Consider the following 17969-nt stretch of genomic DNA (forward strand, 5'->3'; position numbering starts at 1 on the left):
ATAGAGGATATCTTAGTACTGTATATGACATCTGTCTTCCAATGTGCTCTTGCTTGACAACTGACAAGATTCATGTAGCAAAAGGTATTTTTAGCTGAAAGCAAGCCTGGAACCTTTTTTTTCATCAATCTGCTCTCAAGTGCAGGTTAAGTGAGCTCGAGTAAAAATACAAATCAGAAAAAAATCCATATGACTTGAATATTAAAAACATAAGTGTTCAACAGGTTCAGTATTTAACTGTGTACAATTTAATTATATAAAGTAAACAATGAGGGCATACATTTAGCTCAATCCATCAGCTTAGTGGCTGCTCCATGTCTGCAGAGCTAAACAGTTGCAGAGAACCAGAACGCATTAGGTTAGTGGGGTTGTTTTAGTGTTCTTTTCAACTATCCAACAATATGAAGTCTGTCAGTAAGCAGACCTGAGCATTGCGTAGACCTAAGAGGTCAAATGTGGAGATAAAAAATGCTTCTAAACCTCTCTATATAAGAGGGGGAAGTACAATCACTTATAGACCTGTGAGGAAAGATGCCCTAATGAGGTAACAAAAAGGGGAAGTTAAGAGGTGAAGTGGTCAATTACAAAGGCCATCTTAGTCAGTTCTAGGGTTGGACAATTCTTAAACCTCTCATTCTCCAGAGCAGAAGAAGCAAGAAGCAAGATGCAAGTTTCAGCTGCCTACAGATCTGAAGCACTGGCATTTCAGGCTATTACTCATGTAAGGGAACATTACAGGTGTTGGATTCAATAAAGACCAGATATAATTTTTTCAGTTTTTTTTGGTAACCCAACACCACATTCTGACATATTGTACCTAATTTTAAAAGCTGTAGCTTAATGAGGTTTCAGAACTTGATCAATGAAGCACTATGTATTCAGGCTGCTATTAATTACTACAGGTGGAATTGTTAATGATTATACACTCCTGCTGAGATCACACTGCTTGTACCTCTCCATTAATGTGTCTGCTTAACACAACAAATGGCATATAATTCTACATGTCTGCATGACACATGCTGGTCTACTGGGGTGGTCCATGCAAACCTTGATTCATTGCTAAAGAAGGCTTTGCTCTACTGTTGACCAGTCCACCTGAGAAGTTGCTTCAGCATACCAGTGGCACAAAGGCATGCTCTTGGTAAGTGGGGCGTATTGGTCTTCACCTGGATTGACAGTCAGCAGGTGACCTTATCTGTGCCAACTGACACATTCTCTAGTAAGGCTATGTAGTTTTTGTGCAACACAAAGCCATTTGAGTGTATCATGGTCAGTTAAACCATTGTCATAGTTTGCTTTCCCTTTCTCTTTTTGCCTGTCCCATCACGGACTTTCACTGGGGCACGCACACACACTTTTTTTTCGCACTAAGTTCTTGTTCTTGCCTTACGCGCCCTGCTCACCAGGCTGGACCCCGCTAAATGGGGTAAGTCCAGTCTGGTCACCGCTGTGCTAGTGATTCTTTTTCCCAGGTTTGACCCCGTTAAATAGGATAAGCCCAGCCTGGAGGTTACAAGGCACAGTGGTACTCTTTCTTTTTTGCCTTTTTGTTTATTTTTCACTCTTTTTGTATTATTTCTGGTCCCTGCTAACCTCACACTGGTGCTTCTGTCCCCTCACCCGGTTCTCGCAACGGCGCTTCCCACTACACTGTCACAACAGTAAAAAAAAAAATTACAGACATTGGTGGAGACAGCCTAGGCCATCATTAATAAGGAACTCCCCTCCATTTAAACAATTCACTTCGCACTGCCTCAGAATGCCCAAAATATAATCAAGGATCAAAACCACCCTGCGCATGCACCTTTCTCTCTTCTTCCTTCTGGCAGAAGAGTTAGGAGTATACAGTAATTGCCCAAACCTCCGAATTCAAAGAAAGCTTCTTCATCATAGCCATAAGACTTCTGAACACCACCTCTTAAACCCCCTATCCTCACTGCACCCGACTGCTTTTACACTAAATTCAAAATACTGTCACCTAAACCATTTATGCACAAAAAAATTGGAGTTTGCATATTGCTGCTATTTGAGTGCTGCTGAAGTTTACAGTTGTTGCTCTTCTAATTTATACTGCTGCTGTTGTATTCTGTACTAATCTTATATACTGTGTATTGCTGCTACTTGTATTTTACACTGCTACTTTCCACTATCTTATTGGCATGCTGTATGTGCTGTTTTATGTTCCTGTCTCCAACAATTTGTAATGCCATTTTTTTCTGAGGAAACATGCGTGTAAGCATTCCTTGTACTCTGATCCATATAACAAACTTTAAACTTGAACGATCTGAGATACTTGCCGAGAGTGTAGATAGAACTCTACAGCCCAAATGCGCTTCAAGTCTGGTCATGTCAGTAGTAGGCTATGACTAGGATACCCACAGCAAAGGCACACAGTTGTCAAAGCACTGTGGGAGGCAAATAGTTAATCAGTTCTTATATGCAAATCCTATAACTCAAGTACCGACATACTTGCAGGTATGGCAGCAAGAGAAATGCATTGTGTCACAAGATGAATGGCTGTGACAGTTCGGTGTGCCACCATTCTCCATTTGTTGATTGCAAAGTGGGTGAGTACTGTATGTAACAAATAATACATCCATCTTTTATCAGAAAGCTGCTGACTTCTGGTATCATGTGCCTATCCCTGGAAGTACAGGACACAAGGTAAGACTACAAGCTACAGCCCACTCCAGTTCCGTCTGTTGTATCCCTAGTAACACTTTTATCCATCATAAGAACATAATACAGGTATGCAAACACGAACCATTTGGCTCCTCTTGGTCTTTTGGTAGCTCAGTACGTAAGTGAATCTCAGCTTTCGCCCAGCAATTTCTTAAAAGTGCCTAGATTGTGTACCAGGCACGCGCTACTCTTTAAGGACACGTTTCCTATTTTCTGTCCTAAATTGATTGCCTTAAAATTTCCTGTGTTGACCCTGTGTCCTTGATTCAATACTGGGTGTGAAACAGTCTCCTCGGTTTAGCCTAAGTGTGCCACATAGGATTACACACGCTTGTATGTTCTGAGACCGTTTTTGTTGCTCTTTTTTTGAAGTCTTTCTAAGGCTATCAAATTTTCTTGTATGGTGACCAAAACTAAATACAGAATTCTAGATGAAGTGTTACTGAGTGCATTGCAGAGCCTAGGTATTTAGTATCTTCTCTGGAATTTCATGTATTTACATACAAACATCTTGTTTATTTTTTAATTGAATAATCAGGGCTATAATAAATATTCAAAACCACTTTGAGTGGTACTGAAAGTAATCTTGGTGACTATATCAAGGTAATTGATCAAGGTAATTTTAGTTATGAATAATTTGTGTACTACTGATCTTTGTATTTAAACAGTTCTGATACAGCTCTTCTGATTGGCTCTCAATGTGATTAGGTCACGTTGGTTTATTTGGTATATTTCGTTCATTCATTTTTACTTTGGAAAATGTTCACTATTAATAGTTTCACTGACCGAAATGTTTACGTATTATTAACAAAGAATTTCTGAGCGACGTGTATTTATATATTTTTTACTATGTCATGTCGTCATGTCCTCCGTCTGACCCAAACGGCAGCCCATACGTCCTACGCGAAGGCAGGTTAAAATACGCTTTGGGAGAGTTGCTTTCATGTCCTGGAGTCGTTTGCTGTGTATTCGGGATTTGGTCAAGTTAAAGCAGTTAAGTAAAAAAAATGCTTGTGGAAATACTAAATATATAGGTGGTTTGCAATTTTTAAGTAATTAAAGTGGATTTTCAAATGCAACAGAATTACATTAAGACGCAAGTCCTTTTTAGAACAACCTTCCGGGAAAACTGTTGGAAGTCATACATTTAAAACATACATCAAAGAATGTCTTCCATTCCTCCTAATATTTTAATAGAAACTCTTTATTATGATAGTACAAATTATATGATGTTTATACGTTTTTATTATGGTACACGTCATTAAACTATATATTAAGGAAAAGAGCCAATGTTACACAGCGTTATTCAAAAGTAAAAGAAAGTACTGTTAAATCACTTCTTCACCTTCAATGTATATAAAACGTTTTTATTACTATATGAAATTTACAATGAAAAGTCAAACTAATTTCAGCTGATCGTAATAATTCTTGATGTAGATACCATACGTACGTTTTCTCTCCTTCGCATTCGACTGTCTCTTCCACCGTCGTTTGCGAGTTATCGTTTCCTGTAGACGACATACCTTCTTAAAATGAATTATACTTCTGCCCCTGCTGAGCATTAACTGTCAGACTGTACATTTAAATCTTTCATGCTGCTTTTCAGAATAGATAAGATTATAGTTTTAAAACCGTGTATAAATATAACAGGCATTTTAAGCTTTTTAAAAATACTTCTGTATACAGTACCTTGTTGTTACTCATCTCCAAACTATTGTATGTACAAGTTTTAAAATGTAATGAAACTGATACATGTTAGTTGTACAGCATGTCTTTATTACTGTGAATCAGTCTGTTCACAGGAATATACTGTATTCATTCTATATACTGCAATTTGGTTTTTAAGTTTTTAAAGTAATTGTGAAGCTAGACATTTCACTGGGTTCCTGAGATGTTAGACTACAAAGGTTAACAATGTGCGAAATAAAGAATTTGGGAAGCAAAGGTGCTTGAACAGATGTGCACAGTGAGGCAGGTTACCCTAGTAGAGTCCTGCTCCTGCAGGTGAGCTTGCAAAGGGCACCTTCTTGGGGACATTAGTAAAACACTGACCTTAGTTTAGTGTATTTCCCGGCAGGACCTTGATGACAAAAGTCCAGCTGCAACTGTGTGTGTGAATGCCTTTATCTCTGTAAGGAAGATCCTCTCACACCACCTTGCACAGATCACCACCCATGTAAAACACAGAGTTTCTGGGTCTCACATCTCCTAGCTGGAGTACACCATTGCTCAATAAAGTACCTCAAAGGTAATAATAATAATAAACTTTATTTTATATAGCGCCTTTAAAGGTGGCTTCTCAAAGCGCTTTACAGGATGACAATAACAATAAATAAGAAGACTACAACAATAAATAAGAAAATTTCACAAGACAGGACACAATTGTAATTACAACAATAACAATAGAGGAGACCGTGGAAGATGGTATTAAGAAGAGCAGAGGGGTGAAGAATGGAACCAGTCAAGTAAAGGCTTTTCTGAAGAAAAAGGTTTTGAGTCTGGATTTGAAGGAGTTTAGAGAAGGTGACTCTCTAATATCCTTGGGCAGAGTTCCAGAGCTTGAGGGCATAGCAGGAGAAGGCCCTGTCGCCCATACAATGTAGACGGGCTTGGGGGACAGTAAGGAGGGCAGAATTTGAAGAGCGGAGGTTGCGAGGTGGGGAGTAGGGCGATAAAAGTTCAGACAGGTATTGAGGTGCCAAGCCATGTAAAGCCTTGTAGGTGAGCATGAGGATTTTAAAGTCTACGCGGAATTTGACCGGAAGCCAGTGCAAGGACTCCAGGATAGGAGTAATGTGAACACTTGCACTAGACCTGGTCAGGATTCTGGCTGCTGAATTTTGGACATACTGAATTTTCTTCACATTTTCTTCACATTTATTTTGATAATTTATTACGTCATTGTGATTTCTCTATATAAACATGTTTTTGCACTGTGCTAAAAAGCATTTTCTTTGAAAGACTGTACAAAACATAGCATCACACTATGTAGGCACACTGTTTTCATAACATTATTGGTAGTGTCAGGTGCTTCCCCGTGATTGGAGCAGTGACACAGATGGTGAAATATATTTTGTGTTGTTATAGTTAGTAGTCAAGGGATGGTTTACAGGTTTGATTTTAGAGGTAGTGGTCACAAAGAATCAGAATAAATATGGTGTGCAGCGTCAAACACAACACATTGCCTGTTACTGAATGATTGTTTTTTTTTGGATGGTTCTAAATTACATTATACACTAAATTATTGGCTTAAGCAATTGTAAACAGGTTTTTATGAGTTTAATTGTTGATAATTACCCTGGTTCATTCTTTTTCCTGCAGAGGTGAAAATGCAGAGTGTCAGAGTTGTTGTGGTGGGTGCTGGAGTGGTAGGCCTTTCGACAGCCATGTGCATTGCCGAATCCATTCCCCACTGCTCACTGACCGTACTGGCTGAACACTTCAGTCCTAACACTACCAGTGATGTAGCTGCAGGGATTCTCTGTGCTTCTCTGTTTCCAGGTAAGACAAGAAAGTAGCATTTCAGTTGAATTCTTTAATGATTCAGCTTTGTAACATTGTGAAAGAGGTTTTATTTATATATCGTATCATTTATTCATTGTAAATTCTTAAATTGTTGTCATTAATAGAACACTGCAGGGATTTTGTAGTATGACTACTGCTCTAGATTCAGATGTAGTTAGTAAACTAGTCTGATCTGCAGATGATACCAAGATGGGAGGATCACCAAAAACTATAAAAGCAGCAAATTTACATAAAGAAAAAAAATCCAATTTTGATTAAATTCAAGGCCTGCAGATATTTAATGTAGACAAGTCAGAGCGTTGGATATTTAAATCAAGTGAAGTGATATTATAGTTGTACCATGTGCTATTAAAACCTCATTTAGAATTGTGTATACAAACTACTAACTCCAGGTTTTGCAATGCTAGAAAGCATAATTGCAATGTAAAAAGACCTATAATTCTGCTTTGTGTGTTTTAAATCAATGTGATCCTGTTGAAAGATCTATGTGTCGCAATCTGTGTTTATGCATTAACACACTTCATGGGTTGGTTTGTCATAGATAGCAATCTTTTATAGGATACTACAGGTGCAGGAAATAGGACAACCACAGGACAACCAAACAAAACCCTAAGCTTCTTTTTCAACTGCTGCCTATACTTGGAGTCCCCATCAATATTGCAAGGCAGTTAAGCTGCTTACCGCCAGCAACTCTTAAACATACAAATTCTATTACATACTGTATGTACACAAAACCCTTTGTTAGTCCCTTTTCCTCAGTAAACCACACAACTCTGGTAAATCAAGCTGGAGATTTCTTTATTGCTATAAAGAAAGGAGAAGAGATTAAGTCAACAGGTTAACCTCATCTCTCACTCACTTTCCTAAGGACAGCAACAGGCTTTTATACAAAAACATACATTTATGATTGGTCAGTAGCAGTTTCTTAACATGTAAGGTGTAGACAAAGTTAGAAAGTTGGTTGTTAGGTCACCCTTGGGCATTTAACCAGGACCCTAATCAGCTAAGGCCCTATTCTTTTCCATGTTGCTAAAGCACATGTAGGATACATGAGTTACACCTTCACTCAAGAGACCTTGATGAAACTTGGCCAGCCGGGTGTGTACAAAAAAGTAAAACAGTTCTTGAGGACCTAATTGTTAACTCCTAACAGGCATACAGTGGATATAAAAAGTCTACACACCCTTATTGAAATTGCAGATTTCTGTAATATAAAGCCAGAAATCAAGATAAATCATGTCAGACATTTTTCCATCTTTAATGTGACATTGCAACCAACAAAATTCAAGAGAAAAACAAATAGATAATTATTAGGAAAAACTAATTGAAATTAAAAAACCTACAACACCCTGGTTGCATAAGTGTGCACACCCTTTTATAATGGGGGCTGTAGCTGTGTTCAGAGTTAACCAATCACATTCAAAATCATTTCCAAAGTAACATACACCTGTCATTAATGAAAGTGATTCTGATTAACCCCAAATAAAAATCAGCTGTTCCTGTAGGATTTTCTTGAAACTTTTGTGGTTGCATCCTATTAGGATAGCCATGGTCCACAAGGAGCTGACCAAACATCTACAGGATCTTATTTTTGAAAGGTACTGATCAGGAGAGGGGTGTAAAAGGATATCAAAGGCATTGGATGTACCATCGAGCACTATGAAGACTATTATCAAGTGGAGAAAATGTGGCACCACAGGGACATCGCCAAGATCTGGACAACCCTCCAAAGTTGATGACAGGACAAGGAGAAAACATATCAGAGAAGCTACCAAGAGGCCTACAGCAACATTGAAAGAGCTGCAGGAATTTCTGGCAGGTGCTGGTCACTTCTTCCATGTGACACAGTCTCCTGTATTCTGCATGTCTGGGCTATGGGGTAGGGTGGCAAGACGGAAGCCATTTCTCACAAAAAAGAAAACCAAGACCATTTAAATTTAGCAACGAAATACATTCCAGTCACCCCAAACCATGTAGGAAAATGTCTTATGGTCTAATGAGACAAAGGTTGAACTTTTTGGCCTTAATTCGTACAGATGTTTGGTGCAAAGACAACACAGCCCATTATCCAAAGAACACCATATCTACTGTGAAGCATGGTGATGGCACCATCATGCTTTGGGGCTGCTACTCTTTATCTGGGGCAGGGGCTCTAGTCAAGATGGATGAGATAATGACTAGCTCCAATATCAAGATATTTTGGCACAAAACCTGCTAGCCTCTGTCAGAAAGCTGAAGCTGAAGAGGAATTTCACCTTCCAACATGATAACGACCAAAAGCACACATCCAGGTCAACCAAGGAATGGCTTCAGGAAAGGAAGCTCAAAGTCTTGGAATGGCCCAGTCAGAGTCCAGACCTCATTACCATAGAAAACCTGTGGAATGACCTAAAGAGGGCTGTGCACAGGAGATCCTCTGGCAATTTGAAGGAGCTGCAAGGAAGAGTGGGATTAAATTGCAAAGTCCAAGTGTGCAAAGTTGATAGAGACTTATTCACAAAGACTTACTACTGTAATAAATGCAAAAGTGCTTCCACAAAGTATAAGTTTGGGGGGGTGTGCACACTCATGCAACCAGATTGTTGAAGGTTTTTTAATTTAAATTATTTTTTCTAACAATGATCTATTTGTTTTTCTCTTGAATTTGGTTGGTTGCGAGGTCACATTAAAGATGGAAAAATGTCTGACATAATCTATCTTGATTTATGGCTTTACATCACAAAAACCTGCAATTTTAATAAGGGTGTAGACTTTTTATATCCACTGTAGGTTCCTTTACCTTCCAAAAAGTTACTCACAGTTAGACACTCCTGCACGTGCCGGTGAAGCCACATACAAAGACCCTAAGAAAGCAGATCAAACTAACTCACAAAGCCCCAGATTAAGTACACAAATATGCAATATATATTTAAAGGTTTACCTTATCAGAAATCGACTTAAAGTGAAATATTTGGAATATTCAACAGCTATAATATAAATAATTGGCATGGTGTAATGCACACTGGCAAATATTTAGAATTGTAGTGTTAGTGATTAATTGTGTTGTAATCGGCATCTCAGAAGGCAAGCAAGGCTACTTGGATCTAATACAATAGACTTCTGAGTAGAACTAGGTTACTTTTGCATAATGTTGTTGGTGGACCAATAAAGATAGAATATTTTATTAAAGAAGAACAGAATTTCCAAAAAAACTAATGATCCAGCATTTTTACACTGTGCTATGGGACTTGCTGTTCTTCTGGATAAGATCTAAGGCCTGACTACTTGGTCATTAAATATAAGATATTATACTAATAGAGTTATTAAGCCCACATTTCTGGCTCAATTCGGAGCTCATACAGACTTGTCTCTGTAAAGGTTCCCCTTAACTCAGTTGTTGAAGTAGATTTGTACTTCTGTGAACTGAACTGTTGTGTAATCGGGCTTCTGGCACATTATGGCTGTCATGCATTACCGTGGAGGGGGCTGCATTGCAGTGGTGGATGACAAGGGTTACCTTCCGTTCTTCGATGCAACATGTTTTGGTATTCTTTGGGTAAAAGACCTATATAAATGTAATTTTTAAAAATAATTTTCCAGATATTCCAGTGGAACGACAAAAACGGTGGTTTAAGGATACATTTGACCATCTTCTAGCCATTTCTGAGTCCTCAGAGGCAGCAGAGGCTGGTGTGTTCTTACTTTCTGGGTGAGCAGTGTGGTTTTGCTCCAATCACATTTGCTTTAAAAAAAACAGAGTTCAATAGTTTATGCAGTGGATATCAAAAGCCTACACACAACTACTGTGCCAGAAATCAAGATAAATGATGTCAGATATTTCCCATCTTTAATGTGACCTTGCAACCAACCAAATTCAAGAATTCAAGAGAAAAACAAATATATAATTATAAGGAAAAATAATTGAAATTAAAAAACCTACAACACCCTGGGTTGCATAAGTGTGCTCTGACTGAGCCATTCCAAGACTGATCTTCCTTTTCTGAAGCCATTCCTTGGTTGACTTGGATGTGTGCTTTGGGTCGTTATCATGTTGGAAGGTGAAATTCCTCTTCGTCTTCAGCTTTCTGACAGAGGCTAGCAGGTTTTGTGCCAAAATATCTTGATATTTGGAGCTAGTCATTATCTCATCCATCTTGACTAGAGCCCCTGCCCCAGATAAGGAGTAGCAGCCCCAAAGCATGATGGTGCCATCACCATGCTTCACAGTAGGTATGGTGTTCTTTGGATAATGGGCTGTGTTGTCTTTGCGCCAAACATCTTTACGAATTAAGGCCAAAAAGTTCAACCTTTGTCTCATCAGACCATAAGACATTTTCCCACATGGTTTGGGGTGACTGGAATGTATTTCTTTGCTAAATTTAAATGGTCTTGGTGTTCTTTTTTGTGAGAAATGGCTTCCGTCTTGCCACCCTACCCCATAGCCCAGACATGTGCAGAATACGAAGGACTGTGTCACATGCAAGGAGTGACCAGTACCTGCCAGAAATTCCTGCAGCTCTTTCAATGTTGCTGTAGGCCTCTTGGTAGCCTCTCTGATATGTTTTCTCCTTGTCCTGTCATCAACTTTGGAGGGTTGTCCAGATCCTGGCAATCCCCCTTTGGTGCCACATTTTCTCCACTTATTGATGATAGTCTTCATGGTGCTCGATGGTACATCCAATGCCTTTGATATCCTTTTATACCCCTCTCCTGATCAGTACCTTTCAAAAATAAGATCTTGTAGATGTTTGGTCAGCTCCTTGTGGACCATGGCTATCCTAATAGGATGCAACCACAAAAGTTTCAAGAAAATCCTACAGGAACAGCTGATTTTTATTTGCGGTTAATCAGAATCACTTTCATTAATGACAGGTGTATGTTACTTTGGAAATGATTTTGAATATGACTGGTTAACTCCCCCCATTATAAAAGGGTGTGCACACTTATGCAACCAGGGTGTTGTAGGTTTTTTAATTTCAATTAGTTTTTCCTAATAATTATCTATTTGTTTTCCTCTTGAATTTTGTCGGTTGCAATGTCACATTAAAGATGGAAAAATGTCTGACATGATTTATCTTGATTTCTGGCTTTATATCATAAAAATCTGCAATTTTAATAAGGGTGTGTAGACCTTTTATATCCACTGTACTGTATATGTAAAATCCTTTTCAAAGAGCCCATGCATGCACATATTTGTGTCTTCAAGAAAGGGCTTGCAATAATGTTATATATTATACATTACATATTATACATATTTTGTTTGAATCCTATACAGTAGCTATATAAATATATATGCAATAACTAAAAATAATTACAAATATTCAAAGAAAATGAATTGTTTTTAACCAACACAGTTCATATATTATTGAACAGAATGTTATGCTGATAACTCTTATATGGGAAGAATGCCACCTATAGCAGAATGTTTACTACACTGTAATCAAACAGTCCAGCCAGTCAAGAAACCAAATAGCTTGACCAGGAAAAAAATCGGAGAAAAGATCTACGAGCCATTATTTATCTATCATTTTGTTTCAAGGTGGCAGATATTTCGGGAAATTCCAGGAGAGAAAAGACCTTTCTGGTCGGAAGATGTCTTGGGTTTCCGGTTCATGACGGGTGCCGAACTGAAGAGGTTCCCACAACACAAGGCTGGATATGCCTTCACCACCATAAAGTGCGAGTGTTTGACATACCTTCCATGGCTTCAGAAAAGGTAGCTGTGTCACTTGTTTTGTCTGTGTTAAAATGCACCCTTTAAATACTGCAGGAAAAGAAAAGGTTTCTTCTTATTTTATACAAGCATGTTTGTACAATTTCTTTCATATCTGAAATGTTTTATTTTCTGAATTATGTTGTGAGCAAGCAGCAAGTTGAATTTACTGGCCACTTGTATTGACCACTTGTAATACAAAAATGACTAGGTTTCAGTCCATGCGGGTAAGAGGATACTGATTCAAGGGCATAAACAAATGAATCCTTTCCTATCGACAAAACACTCTGATGCAACTGGTCTAGGTCCATTTATGATTAACTGTGTGGCTATTGGTGTGTGGGCTGACTGTGCTGAAATGAAGCACATTGCAAGAAGGGGTCATGGCTAGTATCCAAGGAAGGAAATAGTCCTGCAAAGAAACCTGAGCTACTCTCATGCAAGTTTCCAGGAAAGACAAGACCAGGAAACCTTGATGAATAGCCAAGTTCATCAAACCAGGCAAGTTGATGAATGAAGAATGAAGGTTCAAAAAGGACAAAATGGCATGGTGTAAGATTTTTAAAATTTGTAATTATATTACAAATTATATTATTATATTATTAAATTGTGCCACAGGTTCCTGTCTAATTTTGATATCAACGTCCATTTAAATTTTATATTTATGTAGGGTTAAATTGTTTAAAATGTGATCCAATACGTTTCAATATTTCTCTAGCTCTTTATTTTCTAAAAAAATTACAAGGACATCATCAGAACGGTGGAGCAGAGTTAATATTAAAATGTGGCCTAATTTGAAATTACTCCGATGAAATGCAGGGTAATGTGTTTAACACTTTGATATGGTTACATTTAGGTCTCCATGTAATGGGAAAAATCAATAATGGGGTGACATTACAGTGGTTTGTCCTCACATCATGTCAAATGCAGCAGCTCAGGATAAGTTAATTTGCTGAGAAAAAAAACGTTTGAATGACTTACAGGTAAAACCTTTGACCTAATGGATCTTGGGTCCTGAGTTTCAGACTTGAGTACCTCTCTGTGTGGCATTCACTTGTTTTCATTGCAGGTTTTACCAGCTATGCTCTAAACAAGCTCAATCAGCTCATTATTGGCTTTAATGAGATCAACTTTACAGCTTTTCCCAGCTCCTAAGGTGTTGTTGCTTTGCTTTGAGTCTAGAAAACGTGCTTCCAGGATCAAGACTGTGGTCTGGTGGCTGTGGATAGCGGATGGAATGATGAATAGAGCAGGAAGTGTTGTGAAAGTGTTTGTTCTAGGAAAAAAAAGAACAAATATTTAATGAAAGCCTGTTTTAACATAAATACTTAAATCTTCCAGGCTCAGAAAAGCAGGAGTGCAGTTTCAGTCTGAAAAAGTGACGGACTTCAGCCAGCTCTGTCAGCACTATGACATCATTGTCAACTGCTCCGGCCTTGGGTCCGCTACCCTTGCAGGGGACAAGATGCTCTACCCTGTCCGGGGTCAGATCCTCAAGGTCCAAGCACCCTGGCTGAAGAACTTCATCAGAGACGGTGATGGGTTGACCTACATCTACCCTGGGCTCGACAGTGTGACACTTGGAGGCACTCGGCAGGCAGATGACTGGCGCTTGACCAGCGACGCCAGGGAGAGTATGGATATATTTGATCGTTGCTGCAGCCTTGAGCCCTCTCTGAAGAAGAGCTTGAAGTTAAACGAGTGGGTTGGCCTGAGACCTAGCAGGAAGAACCTCAGGCTGGAGAAGGAGTTATTTCGGCTCCAGAACCGCCAGGTTCCCATTGTTCACAATTATGGCCATGGAGGGTGGGGTGTTTCTTTGAGCTGGGGCACGGCTCTGGAGACAATGCGGCTGGTGCAGCAGTGTATACATGAAAGGCCTTTAATATCTAGATTGTGAACTTTCTGGTGGTGTCTTATGGGTTATGGTTTGTAGTCATTGTAATTGATTTCAGAAAGAACACTTAAACCCCCCACTCACACCTGGGCAAGGAGTGAATCAGTGGAAATGGTTGATCAACACATACTGCAGTATTCTGACTGCAAGTTAAATTTTGAGGCAAATGTCAATTCTACTTGACAAAAAAGGGCTACAGTGTCTCATTTCTTAAGAAAAACAATACATTTATAAGAGTAATAAGTTGTTGTTTTTGTCACTCTTATTTAATCTGCTTTAACTTTTTCCCTGATCTGCTGGTTTGGGAATCTAAATCTGAGGAGTAAGACGAATCTGGGGAGTATTGTTACTGTGAGAAAGTTATTGGTCCTGACCTTTCAGCCCTACTTCACAGTCACATCCATCAGTTATGAGTTTTGTGTAAATCAAAATTGCTCTTTTTTGGGTTAATAAAAGACACTGTTTTTTCTTCCTCTTCACATATTTTTTCAGCTGCACCTATATCTCTGTATGATCTTTTTCTAACCTTGAGTCATGTACCTTTTATACAGTCTGCACAGTGCTCTCTTCTTTCTCATTTTTCTTCTTTAAGCCATATTTTCCTAAATTGATATAACCTTCACTATTGTTTTAGTAATTAGTTCTTTTTGAGAGTTTATGTTCACCATATCTACTGAGGTTACAAAACCAAAACTGATATATGAAAAATAGTTTATTATTCTACTGTGGCTCATTGTGAGTTGATGTGCTTCTTTCAGGCTTACATCCACATTGAAATAATATATATTATGCCTTAATGTAAATTTCAGCTATGAATAATCAGATAATTTAACTAAATTTCAATAGATAAAAATGTATTTCACACATACTGTACTGTAGTGGCTTGAAACCAATATGATCTCACATACAATAAATATATCTAATGTGCATACAGTAGATGGTAGTGGTAGCTAAATATAAAAAAGGCAAAGTATTCCACCGTCAACATTGTATGCAATGTCCATAACTTAGTAACTTGCCAGTGGTTATTTTAGAAAAGTTTTGATGTGCTTGTTCTCACTATATAAAAATATGCTTATATACTGTACTTCATAAAAAGCTATAGTGTTTTATTCTTTTTGAAGAATGCGTAATAAGAACACTTGTTGTCATTGTTATAAAAAGAAGGTGCAATGCTGATTTAATACCACACGATAGGGAATATTAATGTAAGCTTTAGGTCCTGTTTTGTTCAGTTGAGCAGTTTGAAATGTTTTTAAGTTGTGTGGAGTTCTCTGGCTCAGTTGCTAGATAGGTTAACGGGGAGAACGTGACTTGGACAGGGGGAGATCAGGAAGGGCGTGGAGTAGTAAAGGTGGCTGTTCAGTAATAAGCTGTAAAAATATATATATACATCCATCTCCATCCAGTTCCCATCTGTACCGGCATCTGTAACAATATTTCACACATACTATATTGTAGTGGCTTTAAAACCATACGGTATCATACTTTATATACAGTATATTTATACAGAATATGAACACACTTCAGTTCATTGCCGTGTGCGCTACTGTTTCGGTATATCTGTGGTTCTGACTTCCTGGGATTTGTGTGTGTGGAACTGCAGGAGATGAGACCCGGCTGGGAGGGGGCTTGAATGAGTCCCTGAGGCAAGTTTTGAAAATGATTTTAAAAAAAAAACCTTTGCTGACTTTGCACGAGAGACATAAGGTACCTTTTGAGAAGTTGTGTACTGCTTGCAAAGTAGCTGATCTTGACAAACAGCTAATTTTGCTTGAAGAATTTAAAATCTGTCTGTACTGTAGCTTTTATTTAATTGAGCAGAAAGTCACCTTGCTCTTACAAGCGGCTCTGTTAGCAGAGTTTGTGTTAACACACCACACCGTTTTGAATGAATTTTTATCACCTTTATCACCTTTGTCTGGGGGGTGAGGGTTGGAAAGAACGAAGGAGAGTGAAATAAATGCCCACCAGCACGTTCTCTTCCCCTTAGTGTGAGGTGAAAATGCGCTAGCTGCATAAAATAATCCCTCCTAAGTGCTTTCCAAACATCTTGGAGATGGTCTGGAGGTTCACTCATGTTATTACGCTTTTACTCATATTAATATTTGATATGTACAATTTTCAGAAATGTGAATATAGTTTGCATAGTATTTTATTGTGTGAGAGAATCACAATTATATTTGTCATTGTATTAGTTACAACAGATGTTTCACACCTGAAAACGCGTTTTAAAAAAAAATTATACTGGGAGTGTGAAGATTGACTGGGGCACATAGTGAGATTAATGACACATAATTTTAGTAAATATGTTGACAAATGTCTGGATTTTTGGTTTCACAAGGCAAGATAAAATTGTATCAAGCTGTGAATTAGCTACAGTATGTGACGTTGCCCCCGTGACGTTTTCAGGAAAGGGGGTAAGTGAGCAGTGTCCTTCACAGTTTAGTGCCCACACAGTTAGTCACAGTGTTAGTTTTAATATAACGGTGTATAACTGTGATCTTACAAGTACTTTTTTTTAAACGCTTATAATCGCTATTCTTGCTAATATATTTCAGATTGTTATTTAGTTGTGTCTACCTGTTAGTTGATGGGCAAACGTTCAAGGTGAAAATGCTTCCACAAGGAGGTACCTTTAAAGCGAAGAAGACGGCACCGAACATTTTTCAGCACTGTATGTCGCTTAAGCCATTGCTTTTTGGCATTTTAGTCATAAAGGTGGGAAGATGGCCCCAATCTGGTTGTCTGACTTTTCCCCATTCTTAACCATTCTGTGTACGTATTGCAGTGGGTGAGAGAGTACATTTATGTAATTTTTCTGGTAAGGGGAAGCAAAACATCAGGATTTACTGTAATTAGTGTAAAATTTATATTTGAAATCGCAGCTGAAATATAAAGTTAAAATCTCAACAAACAGGAATGTTGGAAATATGTATTTTTTCTGGAGCAAAAATACAAATAGAAAATAAATGCTTTTTGACATCTCAAATCAATTTTGATCAAGGTCTCCAAATGAACAAGAAAAACATTTTCAGAGAGCAACTACTTTGTGTTTACATAGAATAAATAATTAGAAGTTTGAGCAATCTAATTCCTTATTCATTAAAACAGTGAAATTTCAGCTGCAAAAGATCACACCAGAGACAACACTACTGTAGCTCTGCTTGCCATAGACGTTCAGGAAAGGGTGAATTAAGCCATCTCAAGTGCAGTAATTCGGTCATCAGTAATAACAGTTTAAAATGTGCATACTGTAGATTAATGTAAAGATTCTGGAAACTTTACAATTAAAGAGCTCTGTAGGACAAATAACAGAAGATAGAGAAAACCATAAATAAATGGTTTAGATGTAAAAATACAAACACGCATATGAGCAAAAAGTTTTAGAAATGGAGCAGGTGTTACTTTGAAATGAGCAAAGAGAAGAAAAGTTAATCATGACTGGACATAGTGTAGAAGAGGAATGCAGGAACACCTGCAAAAGCTTAATATACAAAAATAAATCGCAGAAAGCTACGTATTACAAAAGAACATGTGAACACTGTTGAATGTTTCCATACTGTAAATACTGAAATTAGGTCAAACATATTTTAATTGTATTTTATTCTAAACATATTAAACATGAATGTATTTTAGATTTTGTGTAGTTGCTAACATTGAACTGTTTGCTGAACGCACATAAAGTGCCTATAGAAAGTCTACACCCCCCTTGGACGTTTTCACATTTTATTGTGCTACAGCATGGAACCATGATGTACAGTATTTAACTAAGACTTTTTGCCACTCATCAACACAAAGTACTCTATAATGTCAAAGTGAAAAAAAATCCAGACATTTTACAAAATTTATTAAAAATAAAAAACAGAAATAATTGAATGCCTAAGTATTCACCCCCAGAGTTAATACTTGGTAGGTCCACTTTGGTAAATCAAGAAATGACTTACGTTGCTTGATTAATTTTAAAAACTACGTTTTAAAGGCAGATGTGCTTGGTGCCCTAAGCTCTCCAGGCTTCTCTGTGCTCAGTGGGCGGTGTGCTATTTTCTCAGTGACCTTCTGATCTGCTTCACACCACGGGAAGGAGAATCTGTTTTTTTCTCTACGAAACATGTTGCGTTTATAAATTTTAAGTGTTTTAATTCTAAGCTGATTCTAAGCTGACCACAAGGA

The 17969-nt window shown here is 38.0% G+C and overlaps 1 protein-coding gene across 3 annotated transcripts; it reads left to right on the forward strand.

Moving 5' to 3' along the window:
* The first annotated feature begins 2126 nt into the window (after positions 1-2126).
* On the forward strand, positions 2127-14275 carry ddo (D-aspartate oxidase). Of its 3 annotated transcripts, none has more exons than XM_088625821.1 (5): positions 2127-2664; positions 6004-6183; positions 9787-9895; positions 11726-11902; positions 13241-14275. In XM_088625821.1, exons 2-5 carry the CDS (start codon positions 6012-6014, stop codon positions 13797-13799), a joined length of 1017 nt encoding a protein of 338 aa, XP_088481947.1. In that variant the 5' UTR covers positions 2127-2664; positions 6004-6011; the 3' UTR covers positions 13800-14275. The 3 variants fall into 3 exon arrangements, with proteins under 3 accessions (XP_088481947.1, XP_088481946.1, XP_088481945.1); XM_088625820.1 differs by lacking the exon at positions 2127-2664 and adding an exon at positions 2882-3672 and having other exon boundaries at positions 6000-6183; XM_088625819.1 differs by lacking the exon at positions 2127-2664 and adding an exon at positions 2887-3675.
* Positions 14276-17969: the final 3694 nt, after the last annotated feature.

This window comes from Lepisosteus platostomus, chromosome 3 (genome assembly GCF_059453375.1).
Source record: "Lepisosteus platostomus isolate fLepPlt1 chromosome 3, fLepPlt1.hap1, whole genome shotgun sequence".
Lineage (NCBI taxonomy): Eukaryota > Metazoa > Chordata > Actinopteri > Semionotiformes > Lepisosteidae > Lepisosteus > Lepisosteus platostomus.